We start from the raw sequence: 24,065 nt of genomic DNA, 5'->3' as shown, positions 1-24,065 counted from the left end.
AAGGACTTGTGTGGACATCAGTTTTATCAGTGTCGATAGGGTTTTTGTAGGTTTTTATAATCAAATCAGACAAACGTTAAACTCTGTCTGAAGTCAAATAGGATTCCACAATCGGCCAGTTAGAATCCTTCAGGAGGACAACGATCACAACAAGGTGGGTTTTAAAAAAAATCCACATCAGGGGTTTAGTGTGGGTTTTGACCCATTGGGAATTCCTTCCCCGATGGGAATTGAGAAAATAAAAAACGAAATCCCACGAGTAGTGGTGGCGAGTTGAGACTGGACCCATCGTAGCGCAATCCTGGACACCACACAACCCTCAATTCTTATTGGAGGACCTGCCTTGCATGACAACCCTGCTATTTGATGCATGAATAAATTGTTTATCTAAATGATAGGAAGGGGAATCTTTCATTTTCATTTACTTTCCATTGAGGGACGGATTTTGTGCAGCACTGCTTATTCACAGGTGGTATTTTTGTGCCTATTCACAGGGGGTGTTTTTGTGCCTATTCACAGGGGATATTTTTGTGCCGATTCACAGGGGGTATTTTTGTGCCTATTCACAGGTGGCATTTTTGTGCCTATTCACAGGTGGCATTTTTGTGCCTATTCACAGGTGGTATTTTTGTGCCTATTCACAGGGGGTATTTTTGTGCCTATTCACAGGTGGCATTTTTGTGCCTATTCACAGGTGGCATTTTTGTGCCTATTCACAGGTGGCATTTTTGTGCCTATTCACAGGTGGCATTTTTTGCCTATTCACAGGGGGTATTTTTGTGCCTATTCACAGGCGGTATTTTTGTGCCTATTCACAGGCGGTATTTTTGTGCCTATTCACAGGGGGTATTTTTGTGCCTATTCACAGGCGGTATTTTTGTGCCTATTCACAGGTGGTATTTTTGTGCCTATTCACAGGCGGTATTTTTGTGCCTATTCACTGGGGGTATTTTTGTGCCTATTCACAGGGGGTATTTTTGTGCCTATTCACAGGCGGTATTTTTGTGCCTATTCACAGGCGGTATTTTTGTGCCTATTCACTGGGGGTATTTTTGTGCCTATTCACAGGGGGTATTTTTGTGCCTATTCACAGGCGGTATTTTTGTGCCTATTCACAGGGGGTGTTTTTGTGCCTATTCACAGGGGGTATTTTTGTGCCTATTCACAGGCGGTATTTTTGTGCCTATTCACAGGTGGTATTTTTGTGCCTATTCACAGGTGGCATTTTTGTGCCTATTCACAGGTGGTATTTTTGTGCCTATTCACAGGTGGCATTTTTTGCCTATTCACAGGGTGGATTTTTGTGCCTATTCACAGGTGGCATTTTTTGCCTATTCACAGGTGGCATTTTTGTGCCTATTCACAGGTGGTATATTTGTGCCAATTCACAGGGGGTGTTTTGTGCCTATTCACAGGTGGTATTTTTGTGCCTATTCACAGGGGGTGTTTTTGTGCCTATTCACAGGTGGTATTTTTGTGCCTATTCACAGGCGGTATTTTTGTGCCTATTCACTGGCGGTATTTTTGTGCCTATTCACAGGTGGTATTTTTTGCCTATTCACAGGGGGTATTTTTGTGCCTATTCACAGGCGGTGTTTTTGTACCTATTCACAGGTGGTATTTTTGTGCCTATTCACAGGCGGTATTTTTGTGCCTATTCACAGGTGGTATTTTTGTGCCTATTCACAGGCGGTATTTTTGTGCCTATTCACAGGGGGTATTTTTGTGCCTATTCACAGGCGGTATTTTTGTGCCTATTCACAGGTGGTATTTTTGTGCCTATTCACAGGCGGTATTTTTGTGCCTATTCACTGGGGGTATTTTTATGCCTATTCACAGGGGGTATTTTTGTGCCTATTCACAGGCGGTATTTTTGTGCCTATTCACAGGCGGTATTTTTGTGCCTATTCACTGGGGGTATTTTTGTGCCTATTCACAGGGGGTATTTTTGTGCCTATTCACAGGCGGTATTTTTGTGCCTATTCACAGGGGGTGTTTTTGTGCCTATTCACAGGGGGTATTTTTGTGCCTATTCACAGGCGGTATTTTTGTGCCTATTCACAGGAGGTATTTTTGTGCCTATTCACAGGCGGTATTTTTGTGCCTATTCACTGGGGGTATTTTTGTGCCTATTCACAGGTGGCATTTTTGTGCCTATTCACAGGTGGCATTTTTGTGCCTATTCACAGGTGGCATTTTTGTGCCTATTCACAGGTGGCATTTTTGTGCCTATTCACAGGCGGTATTTTTGTGCCTATTCACTGGGGGTATTTTTGTGCCTATTCACAGGTGGCATTTTTGTGCCTATTCACAGGTGGCATTTTTGTGCCTATTCACAGGTGGCATTTTTGTGCCTATTCACAGGTGGCATTTTTGTGCCTATTCACAGGTGGTATATTTGTGCCTATTCACAGGGGGTGTTTTTGTGCCTATTCACAGGCGGTATTTTTGTGCCTATTCACAGGCGGTATTTTTGTGCCTATTCACTGGCGGTATTTTTGTGCCTTTTCACAGGTGGTATTTTTTGCCTATTCACAGGGGGTATTTTTGTGCCTATTCACAGGCGGTGTTTTTGTGCCTATTCACAGGTGGTATTTTTGTGCCTATTCACAGGTGGTATTTTTGTGCCTATTCACAGGGGGTATTTTTGTGCCGATTCACAGGTGGCATTTTTGTGCCTATTCACAGGTGGCATTTTTGTGCCTATTCACAGGTGGTATTTTTGTGCCTATTCACAGGGGGTATTTTTGTGCCTATTCACAGGGGGTATTTTTGTGCCGATTCACAGGTGGCATTTTTGTGCCTATTCACAGGTGGCATTTTTATACCTATTCACAGGTGGCATTTTTGTGCCTATTCACAGGTGGCATTTTTTGCCTATTCACAGGGGGTATTTTTGTGCCTATTCACAGGCGGTATTTTTGTGCCTATTCACAGGCGGTATTTTTGTGCCTATTCACAGGGGGTATTTTTGTGCCTATTCACAGGCGATATTTTTGTGCCTATTCACAGGCGGTATTTTTGTGCCTATTCACAGGCGGTATTTTTGTGCCTATTCACTGGGGGTATTTTTGTGCCTATTCACAGGGGGTAGTTTTGTGCCTATTCACAGGCGGTATTTTTGTGCCTATTCACAGGTGGTATTTTTGTGCCTATTCACAGGCGGTATTTTTGTGCCTATTCACTGGGGGTATTTTTGTGCCTATTCACAGGGGGTATTTTTGTGCCTATTCACAGGGGGTGTTTTTGTGCCTATTCACAGGGGGTATTTTTGTGCCTATTCACAGGCGGTATTTTTGTGCCTATTCACAGGTGGTATTTTTGTGCCTATTCACAGGCGGTATTTTTGTGCCTATTCACTGGGGGTATTTTTGTGCCTATTCACAGGTGGCATTTTTGTGCCTATTCACAGGTGGCATTTTTGTGCCTATTCACAGGTGGCATTTTTGTGCCTATTCACAGGTGGCATTTTTGTGCCTATTCACAGGTGGCATTTTTGTGCCTATTCACAGGTGGTATATTTGTGCCTATTCACAGGGGGTGTTTTTGTGCCTATTCACAGGTGGTATTTTTGTGCCTATTCACAGGGGGTGTTTTTGTGCCTATTCACAGGCGGTATTTTTGTGCCTATTCACAGGCGGTATTTTTGTGCCTATTCACTGGCGGTATTTTTGTGCCTATTCACAGGTGGTATTTTTGTGCCTATTCACAGGGGGTATTTTTGTGCCTATTCACAGGGGGCATTTTTGTGCCTATTCACAGGTGGCATTTTTTGCCTATTCACAGGGGGTATTTTGTGCCTATTCACAGGTGGTATTTTTGTGCCTATTCACAGGTGGCATTTTTTGCCTATTCACAGGTGGTATTTTTGTGCCTATTCACAGGTTGGCATTTTTTGCCTATTCACAGGGGGTATTTTTGTGCCTATTCACAGGTGGCATTTTTTGCCTATTCACAGGTGGTATTTTTTGCCTATTCACAGGTGGTATTTTTGTGCCTATTCACAGGTGGTATTTTTGTGCCGATTCACAGAGGGTGTTTTTGTGCCTATTCACAGGTGGTATTTTTTGCCTATTCACAGGTGGTATTTTTTGCCTATTCACAGGTGGTATTTTTTGCCTATTCACAGGTGGTATTTTTGTGCCTATTCACAGGTGGCATTTTTGTGCCTATTCACAGAGGGTGTTTTTGTGCCTATTCACAGGTGGTATTTTTTGCCTATTCACAGGTGGTATTTTTTGCCTATTCACAGGGGGTATTTTTGTGCCTATTCACAGGTGGTATTTTTGTGCCTATTCACAGGTGGTATTTTTGTGCCTATTCACAGGGGGTGTTTTTGTGCCTATTCACAGGTGGTATTTTTGTGCCCATCACAGGTGGTATTTTTGTGCCTATTCACAGGTGGTATTTTTGTGCCTATTCACAGGGGGTGTTTTTGTGCCTATTCACAGGCGGTATTTTTGTGCCTATTCACTGGCGGTATTTTTGTGCCTATTCACAGGTGGCATTTTTTGCCTATTCACAGGGGGTATTTTTGTGCCTATTCACAGGTGGTATTTTTGTGCCTATTCACAGGTGGCATTTTTTGCCTATTCACAGGTGGTATTTTTGTGCCTATTCACAGGTGGCATTTTTTGCCTATTCACAGGGGGGATTTTTGTGCCTATTCACAGGTGGCATTTTTTGCCTATTCACAGGTGGTATTTTTTGCCTATTCACAGGGGGTATTTTTGTGCCTATTCACAGGTGGTATTTTTGTGCCTATTCACAGGTGGTATTTTTGTGCCTATTCACAGGTGGCATTTTTGTGCCTATTCACAGGTGGTATATTTGTGCCTATTCACAGGGGGTGTTTTTGTGCCTATTCACAGGTGGTATTTTTGTGCCTATTCACAGGTGGTATTTTTGTGCCTATTCACAGGGGGTGTTTTTGTGCCTATTCACAGGCGGTATTTTTGTGCCTATTCACTGGCGGTATTTTTGTGCCTATTCACAGGTGGTATTTTTGTGCCTATTCACAGGTGGCATTTTTTGCCTATTCACAGGGGGTATTTTTGTGCCTATTCACAGGTGGTATTTTTGTGCCTATTCACAGGTGGCATTTTTTGCCTATTCACAGGTGGTATTTTTGTGCCTATTCACAGGTGGCATTTTTTGCCTATTCACAGGGGGTATTTTTGTGCCTATTCACAGGTGGCATTTTTTGCCTATTCACAGGTGGTATTTTTTGCCTATTCACAGGGGGTATTTTTGTGCCTATTCACAGGTGGTATTTTTGTGCCTATTCACAGGTGGTATTTTTGTGCCTATTCACAGGGGGTGTTTTTGTGCCTATTCACAGGTGGCATTTTTGTGCCTATTCACAGGTGGTATATTTGTGCCTATTCACAGGTGGTATTTTTGTGCCTATTCACAGGTGGTATTTTTTGCCTATTCACAGGTGGTATTTTTTGCCTATTCACAGGTGGTATTTTTTGCCTATTCACAGGGGGTATTTTTGTTCCTATTCACAGGTGGTATTTTTGTGCCTATTCACAGGTGGTGTTTTTGTGCCTATTCACAGGTGGTATTTTTGTGCCCATCACAGGTGGTATTTTTGTGCCTATTCACAGGTGGTATTTTTGTGCCTATTCACAGGGGGTGTTTTTGTGCCTATTCACAGGCGGTATTTTTGTGCCTATTCACTGGCGGTATTTTTGTGCCTATTCACAGGTGGCATTTTTTGCCTATTCACAGGGTGTATTTTTGTGCCTATTCACAGGTGGTATTTTTTGCCTATTCACAGGTGGTATTTTTGTGCCTATTCACAGGTGGCATTTTTTGCCTATTCACAGGGGGTATTTTTGTGCCTATTCACAGGTGGCATTTTTTGCCTATTCACAGGTGGTATTTTTTGCCTATTCACAGGGGGTATTTTTGTGCCTATTCACAGGTGGTATTTTTGTGCCTATTCACAGGTGGTATTTTTGTGCCTATTCACAGGGGGTGTTTTTGTGCCTATTCACAGGTGGTATTTTTGTGCCCATCACAGGTGGTATTTTTGTGCCTATTCACAGGTGGTATTTTTGTGCCCATCACAGGTTGTCCTTTGGGAATTACCAGACTCTGCGGCACAATAGGGAGCGCCTGCTCTGAGTCCGAGAGGTCGGTGGTTCGAACCCAACCATGGGCCGAGTCATACCAATGACTTCAGGGCCGGTACGTGCTGCTTTCTTGCTTGACACTCAGCGTTTAAAAATAAATAAAGCATCAGCAAACAACCTTAGGTTGGCAACCATTGCAGAGGCTTTGATGGGTCGAACAGCCTTTTGGGGTTGCAGTTCCTTTTAAGGGAACTTAAATTAAGTCAACCACAAAGAGTGGACTGGCATTACTCATATATGCAGAGCAGACCAGGAGTCACAGATCGAGTATACCCCATGAAGGTAATTTATGAGCTGGTTATTAATTTTTTTTAAAATTAACAACACCATACGGAAAGCGACTTGAAGAGTTTCCTGAGACGCGTATTGCTTCCAGAAGCTTCAAATTCAAATTCTTAATATGGTACGACTTGCATCAGGCAGACTTAAAACCACAACCTTTAGTGGAATATCTATCCATTTGGTCAGCACACGATGACCACCACCATCACCACAGCCATCAGTGGAACTATACTAGTACAAGGGAAGGTGAAATTTCAGAGAAAGCCATCGAACGAATGCTTTGATTGCCCTCGCATTACAGCACCACCACGCTAGTTATCGCACCCCATCGACTTGGTACTGGTCCCAGAAACGATTGGGTCTCATTGTGAGCGCGAAAACGAGCTGGGTACATTTACAACGAAGCAAATTTATTATAACCAGGCGAGGAAAAATATGTAGCATGGTAATTATGTACAGCAGGGGAAAGAAAGGAATTTGTGGGTGTGACAAATGACATACAAATATTTACACAAGAAGACACAGCGCAGAGTTCCCCGATAAACTTATACAGTCTTAAGTTATTCTGCACATGACAGGTGCCATCACACACACACACATTCCCAAGGAAATTGGAGTTAGCCCAGAATGAGTAGAGACGGTTGAAGTGTAGCGACCTCGTTGTACCTGACACGGTCGATGGATCAGCACAACCCAATTGCTTAGGAAGGGGGAGGAGAGGGGAAAACTGAGGGTGTTTACGGTGTCGGAGTGGGAGGTGCAAATGCAGTGCAGTGTGTCTTTTGGCATGATACACGAGGAAGGTGTGAGAGGTTCGAATCAGTCATGCTCTCTTAGCTTGTGCGTCCTCAGTGGACGAGACATAGGTGGGAGAAAAATATGCATCAGAGAAAGACTTAACGGAGATGTGTGAGAGGTCTGTAAGTGTGAATATTGGCTGCTGAATGCAGCTGAAACTGAGCGCCGATGACCCGGGGGTGATCCTGGCCCATCCTGCAAGAGCTCGCTCCACATGGCTTGCCTCGCTTGGCTGCTCCGCTTGTTTGCACTGGCTCGTGAAGAGATTCTGCCTAGACTCTGGATGGAGGAGAGATCCTGGACGATTGCCTCACAGAGTTTGGATAAAGGAGAGAGAGAGAACGAGCGAGCTGAATTTCTCCGTTTTATAGAGCCTGAGCAAGGGAGGGGGGCAAAAATTGGATCAAAAGACCGTGTAGGAATTCCTGAGCTTCCCCATTGGTGCATAGCAGTCACCCCGTGCCAAAGCCACGCCCCACCAGGCTCCATAATAAAAAATGGCTTCAGTCACCTTCGAGCCTGGCCATGCGATGGAGCTCCGTAATTAACATTGGCGCAGGGTATTCGGGAGCGCTCTCCGGCCCTGAGCATGCGCTGGACTCTCCTTGAGCATGGTTATTTGGAGAAACCCCGGAGCTACCCGCACATCCTTGAATGAACCCCAGCGCACGTTTACGCTTCGAGTTACATGCCAAAACACCCTGGCTCTTAATGTCTTCATTCCTCCGGCACCCTCAGACACTGTGGTGAGCATCCAGGGGGGTTGATGGCAGTTGCAATAGTTATAGAGGAGTGAGGGAAGCATTGTGGCGTCTGTGGTAAAAGTGTGGCAATTGTGATGATGAGGTTGATGTGGTTGGTTATGGTTCTGGCATTTGTGGTGAAGGTATCGGACATACGTACATTGTTGTGGGGATTTTTAGAAGGCATTTAGAGTAGTTGTGGTGAGCGTAGCAAGGGTCTGAGGTTAGGCATCAGTTGGGTTATGGCGCGCCGTTTGAACGGGAAAATGGCACGCATATGCAAATGAGCTTCCACCGTGTCCTCCCGACGCTCCTGGTATCATTACCAATCTGCATGTCTGATTGCGTGGTTTGTGCATGAGATAAAGGGAAGTGAAGAAATGAAGTAAACGAAAGAATAAAGGACTGAAGACATCACTAAATGCCCTACACAACGCATCTTGTCCCATTTACCCACGAGACATATGGAAAGGGCCAACTAAACAAATACTAATGAGATAACTGTCTTAAGATCACTATATGTTTGGGTGCCATTGTCTTGGAGGAGTGCCGGTTTTACAGAACCGCAACAATACATTAAGAAAAGCATGTGGCTGTGCTTGGATGGGCTTGAGGGTAGAGTAGCAGCAGCTGAAGCCCATATCCTATCCAGGTTCCTCATGATGACTATCTTTGCCTTTTGCTTATTCGGGTTCCTTCTGATGACTCCAATGCAGTTTTTGGTCTTTCATTTGATTTCAATGGGTCAAACGTTTCAATGAATCCGATGAGTTTAGTACAGTCTGTGAATATCTATCTATATATGATAGGCTAACGTTGTCGGTCGGTCTGAATGTCCCACCTTGAAACACGGAAACGTTTCTCGGAGAGAAAAAAATTAAAAAGTAAAAGTTGCTTCAAATCAATCCAAACCAAAGGGGAAATTATAATTTTTCAATGAACCAAAAAAATTGAACCCAGGTGGTAGTACAGGCATCATTGCCTCGATCACTCCACAAGATTTTTAAAAATTAATTTGCTGTTAAGAAATATATAACCTCCCATTTTTGAGCTCTTGCAAGACTAAAAGGTTTCTTTTTTATATCGTGGTATTTTTAATCACAGGCTTCTGCCTGCTTACACACACACTCGAGGGGTATGCTTACGCATTGTAAGCAATGATGAACCGTGCTTGCCATTGTCTCGGGTCGTTCACCTGCATGATTTTTCATTTATTTATTTTCATTTATTGTTTGTTTATTTATATTGTTGTGGTTGACCAAATTCGCAAACCACCATTCAGGTCCCTTAGGTGAGATATCTCGGTAAGTATATGTGTAGTTAGGCCCAAACCCGTTGTCTAGAGGGAATAAATGTCATTCATGCGTGCTGCGACTCTTCAGGATAGCCGTTTTTCTTTTACCATCTTTATTTTGGACCAACCGCCATTATCACCACCGCCAACCGCGTCTCAACAGTCATCACAACATCAACCACCCACCGCTTTACCACAGCAGCCACGACCTTTGCCGTCACACCTCGCAACCGTCGCATCGCCACCGTTCTTGCGCCGCTTGTGGGTACCGGTATTGGACTCGTGCAGGGCGCGCGCCGAACAGCGTGTACAAAACCATGGACTTTCCGCTCCAAAAACGGATCAAAAACGACTCACGCCCACTTTTGTTCCGTCCAATCGGTGAGCGAGGGGCGATTTGGCCCCGCCTCCAGGGCGTTGGAGGGCGGTCGCTATATGCAAATTCATGGATCAAAATGCATTCACGCCCACTTTTTCTCGGGCCAATGGGGAGCGAGGTAAAAGGTCGAAGGCAGGGGGTCAAAGGCGAAGCCACGGGGCTTATATAAGCGGCTGCGTTCGTCAGAAAAGTCGTCGTGTGCGTTGGAGTTGAGTGCAGTTGGGAAGTTCGCAGGAGGAAGAGTTCGGAGTTGGAGTCGGAGCGAAGAGGACGGAGCTGTGGAGAGGCGGCGGCGGCGAAGGCAGACGAGGGGGTGCTCGCGTCGGTGCCGGGAGCTGCACACCAGGGAGGCCGACGGCGCGACCTGGTCGAGGTGGAGACGCTCGTCGCGGGACCCGAGACAGAGTAAAAATCCTCCTTTCCCCGAGCATCAGCAACCCCCTCCTGTTTCCCCCCGCGCTGAGATAGTGCGACCAAGGGGCCCCCTTCCCACCCCCTACCAGACACTGTCCGCGAGGCCCGCGGAGTTGAGGCACCACCGCCACTCCGCGTCTCATCACCAGACGGGTAGGCCCGACACGGTCTCGGCCCCAGGCCCGCCTACCCCCTCATCCTGGAGGGTGGTTCTCTTTTCTTTTGCTTTGGGAATGTGTGTTGTCGGCGCCGTCTGTGAAGTAAAATTGTATAAGTGTTGCCGTGTGCTCGCGTAATCGGTATTAGATCTGCATTGTCGCATTTGCTTTTTGTCTTCTTTTCTATGTGCTTTTGGTGGAATTGTATATGTGTGCTTTCCGTTCATCGCGAATAAATGTGCTTTATGTTGAACTGCTTTCCCGCTTCGCTTCGTCATTTCTCTCATTGAATCCTCATCTTGCTTCACGTAAAGGGTTGGTGGTGGGCTGAATACGCCCGATAATTAATCGAACCGTCGAGGCCGACGATAACACCGCTCGGTTATCCCGATAGTACGGAACGGGTCGCTTAAGTGGCCCGTGTCCGAAGTCGACCTGCGGCGAGGTGCGATCGCCCGGTCTACCCTCCGTGTGGGTACTTAGGTAGGTCGAATTTGGCGAGCAACCCTATCCCACGCGGGGGCCGATTGGCTCGATCGCGGTGAGACCGAAAGGTCCACCCGTGACTGGTTCCCGGCGTTAGTCCGAGAGGGTCACGACTGGATTGTCCGTCCGGTGGGCGACGTGCCGCGATTCGAGTTACGTGGCCGTCAGCACGCCGGCGGGCGCGAATCCGTAACAATATTTTCATTCACTCATGTTTTCCGAATGTTCTGTGATTTTTCCCGGTGTATCGGCTTTGATGTCCATCGGCACACAAAATTTCATCTTTCTACATCACCCGGAAGGTACCGATCTTTAATGTCAGTCAGCGAGTCAGTGAGTCAGTGGTTCAAAAAGCTGTGTATATACACACAATATACATACATACATATATGACGAGTTTTTTCATCATTGTGTGTGCCGTCCCTCGGATGGACGTTAAACCTTGCATCCCGTCTGCACGAGCTGAATGGAGCAAGGAGAACTCACAGCAGTGAAACAGTGCTGTTTGAATGCGTCAAGTGAAGCCTCAAGGCAGATGACTGACTGCATTTGGACCATGTCGGCTTTGATTTAACGACTGCGACGTAACCATGAGAAGATGGGGTGGGAGGGTTGGCGGGCAGTAACCACGAAAAGATGCCGATTTGTCTCGAGACTGCTGTGCTTTGAGATTTGTAAACCCATTCCGTTGGAAACTAGAAGGGTACTCGGTGGAGCGCATTCCCTCTGCCATGTTATACCTGATCCACGAGAACATATCGGTCCCAATACATTTTTGAAATATAATGCTACAGGACTATATCGTTTTTGGCCCTATCTCTCAATGGTGAAGAATCACTTTTAAGATTAAATAATTATTTTCTCCAGATCCAGATTCAGATCTTCACCAAAATTTAATCGATTCTTCCTTGTCACACACCAAACCTGCCCATCAAGTTTCATCCGGATCCGTCTACAACGTTTTGAGATATCCTGCACAAAGTCAGACAAACAAACAGACAAGCCGGTAGGCGGCGATGGGTCGCCGAGCATGGAAACTATAAGATATAGAGAAAAATGGATGTCATATAGCGGATAGGGAATCACCTTAACATTATGCAAATCAAATCTCATCCAGTTCCTTCTACTGATAGCTACTCGGTATCCATTTGAATGAAAAGTACCGAAAAATGCGGTTTGAAATCGGAAATCCCCAAAGTTCGAGGGGGTGCTGTGGGTGAACAAAGATCTAAATCGAAAATCCGGCTCGACCGTTTGTGCAGAATGTATTCCAGACGATTAGTGTGAATTTTCATGACCATCCGACCATAACCCTAGGAGGAGTAGCATTTGGCGCGAAGGCACCTCCAGCTCTCGCATATTATCGATTTTTGCACTAATTGACCTTTGACCCCTGACCTAAGCGAAATCGGTCAATATGTCCTGAGGCAAAGTTGTAGTACTCATTGAGTACCATGAACCTGCAAAGTTTCATTTGTATCGATACACTCACGTGGTCGCTAGGGGGCCTTCAATTTTCGCGCATACCCTAATTGTAGGGGGCGCTGCGGTTAAAGTATTCCATATATTACAAAAACCGGAATATATATTTGATAGAGCATCACCTGTAGATCATTCGTGCCAAATTTCATAACCCTACGTGGGATAATGGCTTTCGGAATTGATTTCGCGTGAACGGTACCGATTTTGAAGGTTTTTCCGTTGTTGCTAGGAAACCAAAACGTCCCTAGCAACCATCACAATTTCCAAAGCACGAGGTCATACGATGTACCTCCCACCCGAGTTTGGTCAAAATCCGCCCACGTTTACTACCAATTATGCTGATGACAAACGAACAAACATCCAAACAAACAGACAGAATTACTGACAATAATGGTCACCTATTTCGGCGACCCAACAGAAAGGGATGAAAACATAACCTCCTTTACCTTCGGTGGAAGAGGTAACGACCAGAAAAGAAAAGAGCTTGTCCTCAATAATTGTGATTTGGCAAAACAGGCGACCACTATAGTTCCAGTACAACATCATCTTTTATCATTCCTGCTGATAATAACATGCAATATGAATGCGGTTCAAAATGTTGTCCAACAATAGAACTAGAAATACCAACTTTTTCTTTCTCGTTAAACAAGTAGGCTACGTGTAGTTAGTGAAGAAAACATTTTTCCTACCAGGTGGAGATAGATACCCATTAGTTGGAGAAAAAACAAACAAGAAAAGATATTATCATCTTTTGGACTGTTGTGAGTATCCCTTTCTGAGAACGTTTACAACTCCCCATGTACAAATACACGAGAGTTTGAGTGATGTGGTTGCAACTGCGCAAGGTGTGCACATTCACAAAACTGATCTTAGGTTATGTCTGGGATTCGTTCGTTCATCGTGGATGCAACCTGTGGCTGCTGGTTGCATCATTGCTGATGGGAGCAGAGCTGTGCCGCTGATGCAGTGCCCCCTGTAGGTTCAAACAAGAATTTACAATTTGTTCAGGGTACCGGCGAGAACTCGCCTACTCCTGACGAAAGGAACCGTGGGATTTTTAATGACCACCAACAGCTGGTTCTTGTAGACGGGTCCTCCGGCGGATTAATGTCCCTCTGATTTGATACTTCGCCCTGCATGCGAAACACGAGGGTGACAGTTTATAACTGGGTCGAGATTCAAACTCAGGGTCCGCACGCATCCCCCAAGGTAACAAGTGGCATGAGGATATCCAAAGGAGAGAATTCTGTTCTGATTTACAAGATCCGGCCTGGAACCTACATTCCATGAGAACACGAAATAAAGACTTTTGACATCAAAATGATAATATTTCCTTCCTGCAACCAGCAGCACCTTCCCATCATCATTTTCACGACTCATTCCCATGCTACCTTGGATTAATTAACTCGCCTGTGATTCTCCACGTTGTGGAACTACGTTTTCCTGTTGATGCTTTCAGGGATTTTAATTTTTTTTTATTTTTACAGAGATGACTAGTTTTGAAACAACTGCTTGGGGTGGGAGGGATGAAAAGCCTGCCATGTTTACCTACATCATGTTAATATAACACCTAATGCACAGCACATGATAATTTGTACCACTCTGGCTTCACACCTGTTTCTCCATAAACTGCTCAATCAACCCCGTGGGAACTGCTCCAGAATGATGCCCTCTGCTATCTGTGGGCATTTCAGTCAAAGGAAGCAATGTCTGAGAAGGAATGAGGGATAGCCAAGATACTAATCAAATTACTTGAACAGACCGGAATTTATCCGACACCAATGGAATTACTTGGACACTATGATCAAATTACTTGGTTGAGCCCACGTTCAAATGCCACCAAAGTATCCATGAGAGTTTTCAACTTTGTTCACGTTGCCCTCACAAGCGTACTGCGGGTGCTGCTGTGCCACGCTCAGTCGCTCAGTCAAACTGCAGTCGTCCAGCACAGATCAACTTTGGCCTCGTTTGTAATCATCGCAGTTAAGTCAAAGAATCATATCATTTTAAGTCGAACTTTTAAATAATGTATCATAACAGCCAATCATATCGCAGCTTACTGTCAAAAAAACTCATTAAGCTAAGCAATAGGACTGTGCTGCAGGAAACACCAACATTTTCAACTTCAATTTCATGAGCTGCAAATGATGTTTTACAAACACTGTATACAAGAAACGGTTCCACGCAAGGAACTAGGACCTTCAGTAATGACAAAAACGTTCCTAACAAGCAATTAGGACAGCAACTGCTGGGAGTTCAGGAAAGCTCTGTTTATGGAATCAACATTTTAAGCTGCTCAAAGATTAGATTATAAGCCACACATTCCAATCTTTTAATGTCCCCTTTCAAGGCTGGTGATTTTGTCTTACAGTGTAGGACAAGCAAACTACCCTGTTCCATTTGTTCATCGTGCAAAAGCTCCTGCGCAGACAGCAACCACATTCTCAGGTAGTAAAGCGGTGTAAGATGGTGTCAAGGAGCAGTCTAGGTAGGAGTATGTAATTTGTTCAAGGTGCTCTGAAAGCTTGCCTCGTCTTCTCGAAGGACATCCACTTCCTCTCCATTATTCCAATTTACACCCCGGCTCCTCTATGATGGACTAGAAGCCGAGTGGATCAACCGCTCTGATCACTGGCAACATCCGAATGAATCTCTATTGGCCGGAAGATACCTTGTAGGTGTTTCTCCCCCCCCCCCCACAACCCGTATCAAGTGTCTGGAAGTATGGATTTAAACAAATAATTCAGCAGTTCTCAGAGGTTGGTTCACTCATTACATCCGACGTTCATGGCACGATTCAGGGATGGGGGAGAGCATTCTTCAGATAATAAACACAACAATTTAGGACATAACTTCTTAATGATGTCATTGGTGACGGCTAAACGAGGACAACCGATTAGATATTTCAAACTCTTCCCAAAAACGTTTTTTTTCTTTTCTTAACAAAAATCCAGCTTTCTACGACTTTGCATTCTGGATATACACGGCATGTATTGGGTATTCATTCAAATGTTTCAATGTACCCAGAAATCATTCAAATATTTCAATGTACCCAGAAATCATTCAAATGTTTCAACGTGTCCAGAAATCATTCGAATGTTTCAACGTGTCCAGAAATCATTCAAATGTTTCAACGTGTCCAGAAATCATTCGAATGTTTCAATGTACCCAGAAATCATTCAAATGTTTCAACGTGTCCAAAAATCATTCAAATGTTTCAATGTACCCAGAAATCATTCAAATGTTTCAATGTCCCCAGAAATCATTCAAATGTTTCAATGTCCCCAAAAATCATTCAAATGTTTCAATGTCCCCAGAAATCATTCAAATATTTCAATGTCCCCAAAAATCATTCAAATTTTTCAATGTCTCCAAAAATCATTCAAATGTTTCAATGTACCCAGAAATCATTCAAATGTTTCAATGTACCTTTCAATCATTCAAATGTTTCAATGTCCCCAGCAATCATTCAAATGTTTCAATGTCCCCAGCAATCATTCAAATGTTTCAATGTACCCAGAAATCATTCAAATGTTTCAATGTACCCAGAAATCATTCAAATGTTTCAACGTGTCCAAAAATCATTCAAATGTTTCAATGTACCCAGAAATCATTCGAATGTTTCAATGTCCCCAGAAATAATTCAAATGTTTCAATGTACCCAGAAATCATTCAAATGTTTCAACATGTCCAAAAATCATTCAAATGTTTCAATGTACCCAGAAATCATTCGAATGTTTCAATGTCCCCAGAAATCATTCAAATGTTTCAATGTACCCAGAAATCATTCAAATGTTTCAATGTACCCAGAAATCATTTAAATGTTTCAACGTACCCAGAAATCATTCGAATGTTTCAATGTCCCCAGAAATAATTCAAATGTTTCAATGTACCCAGAAATCATTCAAATGTTTCAACATGTCCAAAAATCATTCAAATGTTTCAATGTACCCAGAAATCATTCGAATGTTTCAATGTCCCCAGAAATCATTCAAATGTTTCAATGTACCCAGAAATCATTCAAATGTTTCAATGTACCCAGAAATCATTCAAATGTTTCAACGTGTCCAAAAATCATTCAAATGTTTCAATGTACCCAGAAATCATTCAAATGTTTCAATGTCCCAAGGAATCATTCAAATGTTTCAATGTACCCAGAAATCATTCAAATGTTTCAACATGTCCAAAAATCATTCAAATGTTTCAATGTACCCAGAAATCATTCGAATGTTTCAATGTCCCCAGAAATCATTCAAATGTTTCAATGTACCCAGAAATCATTCAAATGTTTCAATGTCCCAAGGAATCATTCAAATGTTTCAATGTACCCAGAAATCATTCAAATGTTTCAATGTCCCAAGGAATCATTCAAATGTTTCAATGTACCCAGAAATCATTCAAATGTTTCAATGTCCCCAGAAATCATTCAAATATTTCAACGTGTCCAAAAATCATTCAAATGTTTCAACGTATAGTTTTGAATTTCCAGGTAGATAGCGTGGGTTTTAAATGCTCCCACACAGTTTTATATAGTACCTGGAGGTTAAAAATTTTTTTTGCTGTTTTCAGTGCATTTTATCGCACACCCCTTCCCTTCACACTGCCTTCCCTTCCCTTCCATTCATGCTGCTTTCCCTTTCCCTCACACTGCCTTCACCCCCTCGCACTGCCTCCACCCCCCTCGCGCTGCCTCCACCCCTCACGCTATGACCACCCCCTCACGCTGGCACCACCCTCCTCATGCTGCCTCCACCCCCTCATGCTTCCTCCACCCCCCTCATGCTGCCTCCACCCCCCTCACGCTGCCTCCACCCACTCGCGCTGCCTCCACCCCCCACGCTGCCTCCACCCCCGTCGTGCTGCCTCCACCCCCCCGCGCAGCCTCCACCCCCCTTGCGCTGCCTCCACCCTCACGCTGTCTCCATCCCCTCGCGCTGCCTCCACCCCCTCACGTTGCCTCCACCTCCGTCGTGCTGCCTCCACCCCCCCCCCGCGCAGCCTCCACCCCCCCTCGCGCTGCCTCCATCCCCCTCGCGCTGCCTCCACCCCTCACGCTGTCTCCATCCCCCTCGTGCTGCCACCACCCGCCTCCCGCTGCCTTCCCCTCCCCTCATGCTGCCTTCCCCTCCCCTGCCCACATGCTGCCTTCCTCTCCCCTAACGGCATGCAGCCTCCCCCTCTGCCCTCACCCTGTCTTCCCCTCCCCTGCCTTCTCTTCCCCTACCTCATGCTGCCTTCCCCTCCCCCTGCCTGCACACTGCATTCCCCTTCCCTGCCCACGCGCTGCATTCCCCTCCCCTGCCCACACGCTGCCTTCCCCTCCTCTGCCCTCACGCTGCATTCCCCTCCCCTGCCGACATGCTGCATTCCCCTCCCCTGCCCACACGCTGCATTCCCCTCCCCTGCCCACATGCTGCATTCCCTCCCCTGCCCACACACTGCCTTTCTCTCCCCTGCCCTCACGCTTTGCAGTACACCTTGATCTGAGAATCAAGGGATTCTCGTCCTGCTTACAGGGGAATTCACGTATTGCGTTCATCCAAGCCCATCCCTCGGTGTACTGCATTTGGAGCAGAGGGTGGAAGGCTCTTGACAGAGGAGTCCGAAGTGAAGGCCCGCTGGGCCGGTTACTTTGAGCGATTGTACCAGGCTGATCCAACAGCTGTGGAGCTGGACGTCAGGGGTGTTACAATTCCTGTTGCTGATCCTCCAATCAACTGTGGTCCACCTTCGCTTGTGGAAACAGGCTGCGGTGAACCGGTTGAAATGGGGTAAAGCTCCAGGGATCTGTGGCATCCATGCTGAACTTCTCAAGGCTGGTGGAAATGCTGCACTCGTGTCGTTGCATGCAGTTCTGTGCTTTGCCTGGAACACAGGCATCATCCCAACTTTCTGGAAGAGGGGCCTTGTTGTCCCTCTCTGGAAAGGGAAGGGTGATCGCCAAGACTGCAACAACGACCGAGGGGTGACACTGCTCTCAGTGCCGGGCAAGGTCTTTGCTTGGATAATTCTTGATGGGGTTCCCCACCATCTGCTTGAGCACCAGTGTCCAGAGCAGTCAGGCTTTACACCAAAGAGGTCATGATTGACCGTATCCTTCCTCTTCGGGTCCTCGCCGAACGCAGACGAGAGTTTAGGCAGGGGCTGCTTGGAGCCTATGTTGATCTCTGTAAAGCATTTGATTCAGTGAATTGGGATGCCTTCTGGAGGATTCTTGGTCTTCGTGGGGTGCCACCAAAACTGATCGATCTGATGTCTGAACTCTACTCTGGTACTGAGAGTGCTGTGAGATGTGGTGATACCATCTCTGACTTATTTCCAGTTGTTACTGGAGTTCCTCAGGGGTGTGTACTGACCCCCACACTTTTCAGTACTTGTATGGACTGGATTTTAGGGAGGATGTCAGAGAGATCAAGCTGCGGTGCATCGTTTGGGAATGTCATGATCTCTGACCTTGATTTCGCAGATGATGTAGTCATCTTTGCGGAGACTTTAGATATCCTTTTGGGGGCCCGCGAGGTGCTGAATGAGGAGTCGGAGCTGTTGTGATTACGGGTTCCCTGGGTCAAAACTAAGATTCAGGCTTTCAATGACATATTGGATGTTGCTGTCCTGTCTGTGCCTGTTTGTGGTGAGGATGCTGATGTAGGGGAGAGATTCACTTACCTTGGCAGTGATATTCATGTCTCTGCTGGCTGTGAGCCAGAGGTCAATAGACGTCTGGGTCGGGCCTGGGGAGTTATGGATTCACTGGATAATGGGGTGTGGCACTGCCGGTACCTGTGCGGGAGTACGGAAGTCCGAGTGTTCAGGTCCTTGGTGCTTCCGGTCTTGCTCTATGGATGCGAGACTTGGACTCTGACCAAGGATCTGAGACGGAGACTTAATTCCTTTGGTACCAGGTCTCTTCGGAGAATCCTTGGCGATCGCTGGTCGGACGTTGTGTCCAACGAGCGGTTGCTGAGAGAGACTCAAATGAGATTTGTTACCTGCATAATCCGTGAGCATCAGCTGCGGCTGTATGGATATGTGGCTCGTTTTCCTGACGCTGATCTTGCTCACCAGATTCTCTCAGCGAGGAAGTCTCGTGAGTGGAGGAGGCTAATGCGCTGACCATGTGCCTCCTGGTTGCAGCAGGTTGATCGGCATCTCAAGTAGATGGGGATGGGCCAGGCATCTGCCTGGGGGATGGCCAGACGGAGGCCCCTGGAGTACCAGCGGAAAGTGGACGCAGTGACGCGCTGCTCTGGCGCATGCTCCCATACCTGACCTGACCTCACGCTGCCTTCCCCTCCTCTGTCCTCACTCTGCCTTCCCCTCCTCTGCCCTCATTCTGCCTTCCCCTCCTCTGCCCTCACCCTGCCTTCCCCTCCTCTGCCCTCACCCTGCCGTCCCCACCTCTGCCCTCACCCTGCCTTCCCCTCCCCTGCATTCACGCTGCCTTCCCCTCTCTTGCCCTCACGCTGCCTTCCCCTCCCCTGCCCTCACGCTGCCTTCCCCTCCCCTGCCCTCACGCTGCCTTCCCCTCCCCTGCCCTCATGCTGCCTTCTCCTCCCTTGCCCTGACACTGCCTGCCCTTCCCTCCCCTCACGTTATGCTCCTGCCAAACGCCCTTCACCACCATACAACTATTGGGAGGTCGAGGAGAGTAAGGGCTGTCAAAGAATGTGTGAATTGGACAAATGAAAGCTTTTTTTTTTATCAGTCGGAACTGCTACTTGGATCAATTCGGTTTTTTTTTAAATCAATGAATCGCCAGATCACGGCAGGACAGCCAAGAGGTACGCACGCTTGCTTTAAGCTGTCTCGCCTGGGTTTGAATCCTGACCCAGCTATAAACTGTCATCCCAATGTTTCACAGGCAGGGCGATTCATCATTGTGTGTGCCGTCTCTCGGATGGATGTTAAACTGGGCGTCACATCTGCTGGAACTCCCCCTCTGCACTCTGCCCGTCTCTCTCTCACCCCTATCCCTGTCTCCCACCTCTCTCCCACTTTCTCCCCCCCCCTCTTTAAAATTCATGTCAGCGAAGAGACGGGTTGTATTTGCTCGTACTGTATATATACAGTCGATACACACATATTGTTGTAGAAATAATCCGAGTGGGGTAAAACTCTTCAGTATAATGTTAGTTATTTCTTAGTATAAGCATAACTTACTGTTCGTGCAATAGATATGTGTAGGTATCTAATATGTGTAGGTATGTAATAGGTAGACGATTTGTCTTGCCTGCCATCGTGTTTGTTTCTATCCCCACCAAATTTTTGGCTTTGTTCTATGTTCTTTTCCTGAAATCTGTCCCTTATGTTGTCTTTTAAAGTGCACACACCTTGCAGCACGAGACTGGCGGGAGGAAGAAATAGGTGCTGATTCTGTTGGAACTCGAGGAGCGATCATTTGAGTTTGTGACATTTCTCAGGTGGCCAATTAATCCCGCTGACCAGTCCGATCACCAACAATGGAAAAAGGAGAGGAGAGCATGAGCCAGAAGGGATAAAAGAGGAAGCGAGCGATCTGGGAAAGAAGGCTGGGTTTCACTTTGCAAACGGTCAGGCTGAGTTTCACTTTTCTCTCTGGCGAAGGACCTTGCCCCGCAGTGTGGTTGAACTGCCAACCGTCTGAGTCGCGCCACGGAGACGAGCACATTTCTTTCTTTCTCTCTCTCTCTCGCCCTGAAATGATTGCTCTGCAAGGGGATTGACCTGACACCAGACTCCTGCACAGCTGTACCTCTGGGTTTGCCTGACCAACTACCTTCAGTCTTGTCAAACCCTTTGTCTGTCTCCTGTGGTGTGCATAAAGGCCTTTATAAGCTTTATAAGCTAGTTAGATAAGATCTTCTGTTAGTTCGCTTGGTTTGTATTGAGGACGTGTATTCGGAAAAGGGTAAAGAGTTTCATGATCGATTCATTTTTAGCTCGCCTGTTCGAAGAACAAAGAGCTATAGCGATACCCCTGGCGTGAGCGTGAGCGTGAAAATGTTAAAGTTTTTGGTGCAAGTTATTTCCTTTCTAATGTTTTTATCTACCACACTATTTTTTTACTGATTACAATATACAAATACATATATTGCTTTAAAATTATTTGGATGAGACTTCACTGCAATGCTTTATAAAAAATATTATTAGACTAGTCTCGCGTCAGCGTGAGCATGAAAATGTTAAAGTTTTTGGTGCAAGTTATTTCCTTTCTAGTGTTTTTATCTACCACATTATTTTTTACTGATTACAATATACAAATACATATATTGCTTTAAAATTATTTGGATCAGACTTCACTGCAATGCTTTATAAAAAATATTATTAGACTAGTCTTTCTAAAAACGATAAATGTATAAACAGGCGAGCATTGTGTGGCTTTGACACCAACTCTCTGGTTTATTGTTATTGTGATTGCTTTATTCTTATTGCTTTGTGTAATCCTTTTCCTCAAAGCCATTTTCTCTTTATAAATGCACTTGGTCTCGTGGTGAATCCCACATATTTCTGGCTGCATGTTGATGGTAAAGTGGTTCAAACAGCATTAGACTGTGCTCGTGACCTAACGGTTTGCTCGGCCGAATTAGATGAATCACGGGCGCCTATTAGTGCTTCACCTGGTTAATTCCACTGTCCCACGAGCATTGTAATGTAGCAAACAGGCCCAGGACCATGGTCTTGGCATGATGCATAGGATTCGATTTGGGCAACCAGAATGGACGCACGGCTATTACAGTACATGTTTTGTCTTCATCCCTAAGATCAGCGTTTGAAAAGCTCTCGGAATTACTTGCTTAACAATATCCGAAAAAACAACTTTTCATTTTTTAATATGAATCTTGATATCTTTGATGAGGAAATATTTTTACATACCAATTATAAATATACATAGATGGAGAAATTAAGTATTCGTTGGTGTTCCTTGGACTATTAAATGTGAGTCTCTTTCTAAACGATAGCACATTTTGAATATGGGGTTCAAGTAATGTTCCTCTCTAATAATGTTCAACGGCCGTCAAACGGAAGGGCAGGTTATTTGTTTGAATTTGTTAATTAAAAGGAAAAACAAAAAGTAAACTTTTTCCCGAGGACGAACAATTGGTACAATATTTTTTCCGAGGACGAACAATTGGTACAACAATTGGCACGGGAGTTAATTGTTCAAATCTGCTGCAGGTTGTGGTTCACGTCATGGGAATAACAGTAAAGCGTCCAATTAAAACTTTTCTCATTCATTTCACATTCTATTTTTGATTTAGGAAAGATTATATTTCTGTTCCAAAGGCACAGCCGTTATATACAAGCAGATACAAGGTCAAAAAATCACATGGAACGACTCAAGAAGCCGTCGGTATGACGGTTCTACATTTCTTTTTCCATGCCTTCAAGGTAATTCCTCCCTCCGCACTTACTTGGCGGTACCGTGTTCCTGTGTGACCCCCTTGGTCCCATCGTCGAGCAGTGCGACCCCCGTACAGCCATCCCGCGCGCGAGCATCCCGTCGGTTGTGCCGTATCACGGCAGCTCAGCTCATATCATGCGCCACGCCCTTGTGTTTCCATCGGGGCCGTTATCGGATCGCCATTGGTCGAGAGCACCGAAGAACGTCTCACATGAAGTGGGCGGTACTATATAAGCAAAGTCGGTTGCCTCGGGACCGGCACGTGGATGTAGGTCTCGAGTTGAAGCGAAGTAATGGCGATGCACGTTACGTTCAGTCTGCTGACGGTTTTTATCTTCCCACGAGAGAGCCCTCCACTTGGAGGGAACGTCGATGTAAACAAGCGCGAATGTTTGTAAATACACTTGTGAAGTGAAAAGTGGGGGCAATCGGTCGCGTATGTAGGAAACCATTCAAAGGAGGAAATTTAAACTTTACCACATGTTACATGACCATTTTGATACTTGGCGCGTATTGAGCGGACATGGAAAACCGTTCGAAATTAGTATCATTAGCTCCGCCACCGAAGGTCAAGGAGGTTATGTTTTCATCCCTCTCTGTTTGTTTGTTTGTTTGTTTGTTTTTGACAAGTATGTTGATCGCCTCCATTTGTTTGTTGGGTGATCGCTAGACTACCCTTAGTCTCAGATATTCCGTCTGTCTGTATGTCTGTCTGTTTGTTTGTATGTAATGGACAGCTCTGGAGGCCAGAGGAGTCAACTGATTTTGATGAAACTTGACTGGTAGGTTCATACCAGGATCTAGTTCTATGCTTTTGAGCACCGTTGCTATGGATGCCACCGTTGCCCAGCAACGGGACTTTTAATTTTTTGAAAAAATCCGAATTTTTTTTTAGAAAATCAAAAATCAGCTTCCGCGCTTTTATGCGCACTATAATCAACCTCTTTGTCAAAAATTTTCAGCCCGATCCGTCAAAAACTGTATGACGAGTATGCAATTATATAGTGACCACCCATGTCGCCTACTGGCTTGTTTGTGTGTTTGTTTGTCTGTGCGCTCGCCTCCAGCACAAACCGCTCAACCGATCGCTCCAAAATTTTTCAGAGATTAACGTCACCGACCCTGCAATGGTCCCGCTTTGAAGTTTCGTAAAATCTGGTCGACCGAAAAGGTCGACATAGGCCAATAGGCCAATTTGAGCCAAATTTTCTAAAATCCTCAAATTTCATCTGATTGGTTTGAAATTTGAATAGAATTTGCCAATCTGGTCAGTGAATTCAATCGCCTATTACTTTTGAGGTTAACATTGGTCAAAAGGTCACATAGGCCATAAGGTCAACCCAAAATAGGCTAAATTTTTTAATTGTTTCTAAAAATTGTGAATTTTCATCCGATTGACTTGAAATTTGAAGACCATTTGCACATCAGGTCGCCGAACTCAACCACCCATTAATTTTGAGGTAAACTTTGGTCAAAAGGTCAAAAATAGGCCAAAAGGCCAATTT

At 45.3% G+C, this 24,065-nt stretch overlaps 1 protein-coding gene across 1 annotated transcript in view; it reads right to left on the bottom strand.

The window, feature by feature from the left end:
* LOC147022796 (protein salvador homolog 1-like) overlaps nucleotides 1-22,768 on the bottom strand; it is a 54,596-nt gene extending 31,828 nt beyond the window's left edge. The window contains exon 1 of the mRNA XM_085887603.1: nucleotides 22,571-22,768. Within this exon, the coding sequence (XP_085743729.1) occupies nucleotides 22,571-22,655 (85 nt within the window). The 5' untranslated portion in view covers nucleotides 22,656-22,768. The remainder of the gene's footprint in view (nucleotides 1-22,570) is intronic.
* Nucleotides 22,769-24,065: the final 1,297 nt, after the last annotated feature.

Source organism: Eptatretus burgeri, chromosome 7 (genome assembly GCF_056783735.1).
Source record: "Eptatretus burgeri isolate ZD-2024b chromosome 7, Ebu_testis_v1, whole genome shotgun sequence".
Classification (NCBI taxonomy): Eukaryota; Metazoa; Chordata; class Myxini; order Myxiniformes; family Myxinidae; genus Eptatretus; species Eptatretus burgeri.
The sequence above is the reverse complement of the archived record's forward strand: the minus strand, read 5'-3'. Positions and strand labels throughout refer to the sequence as shown.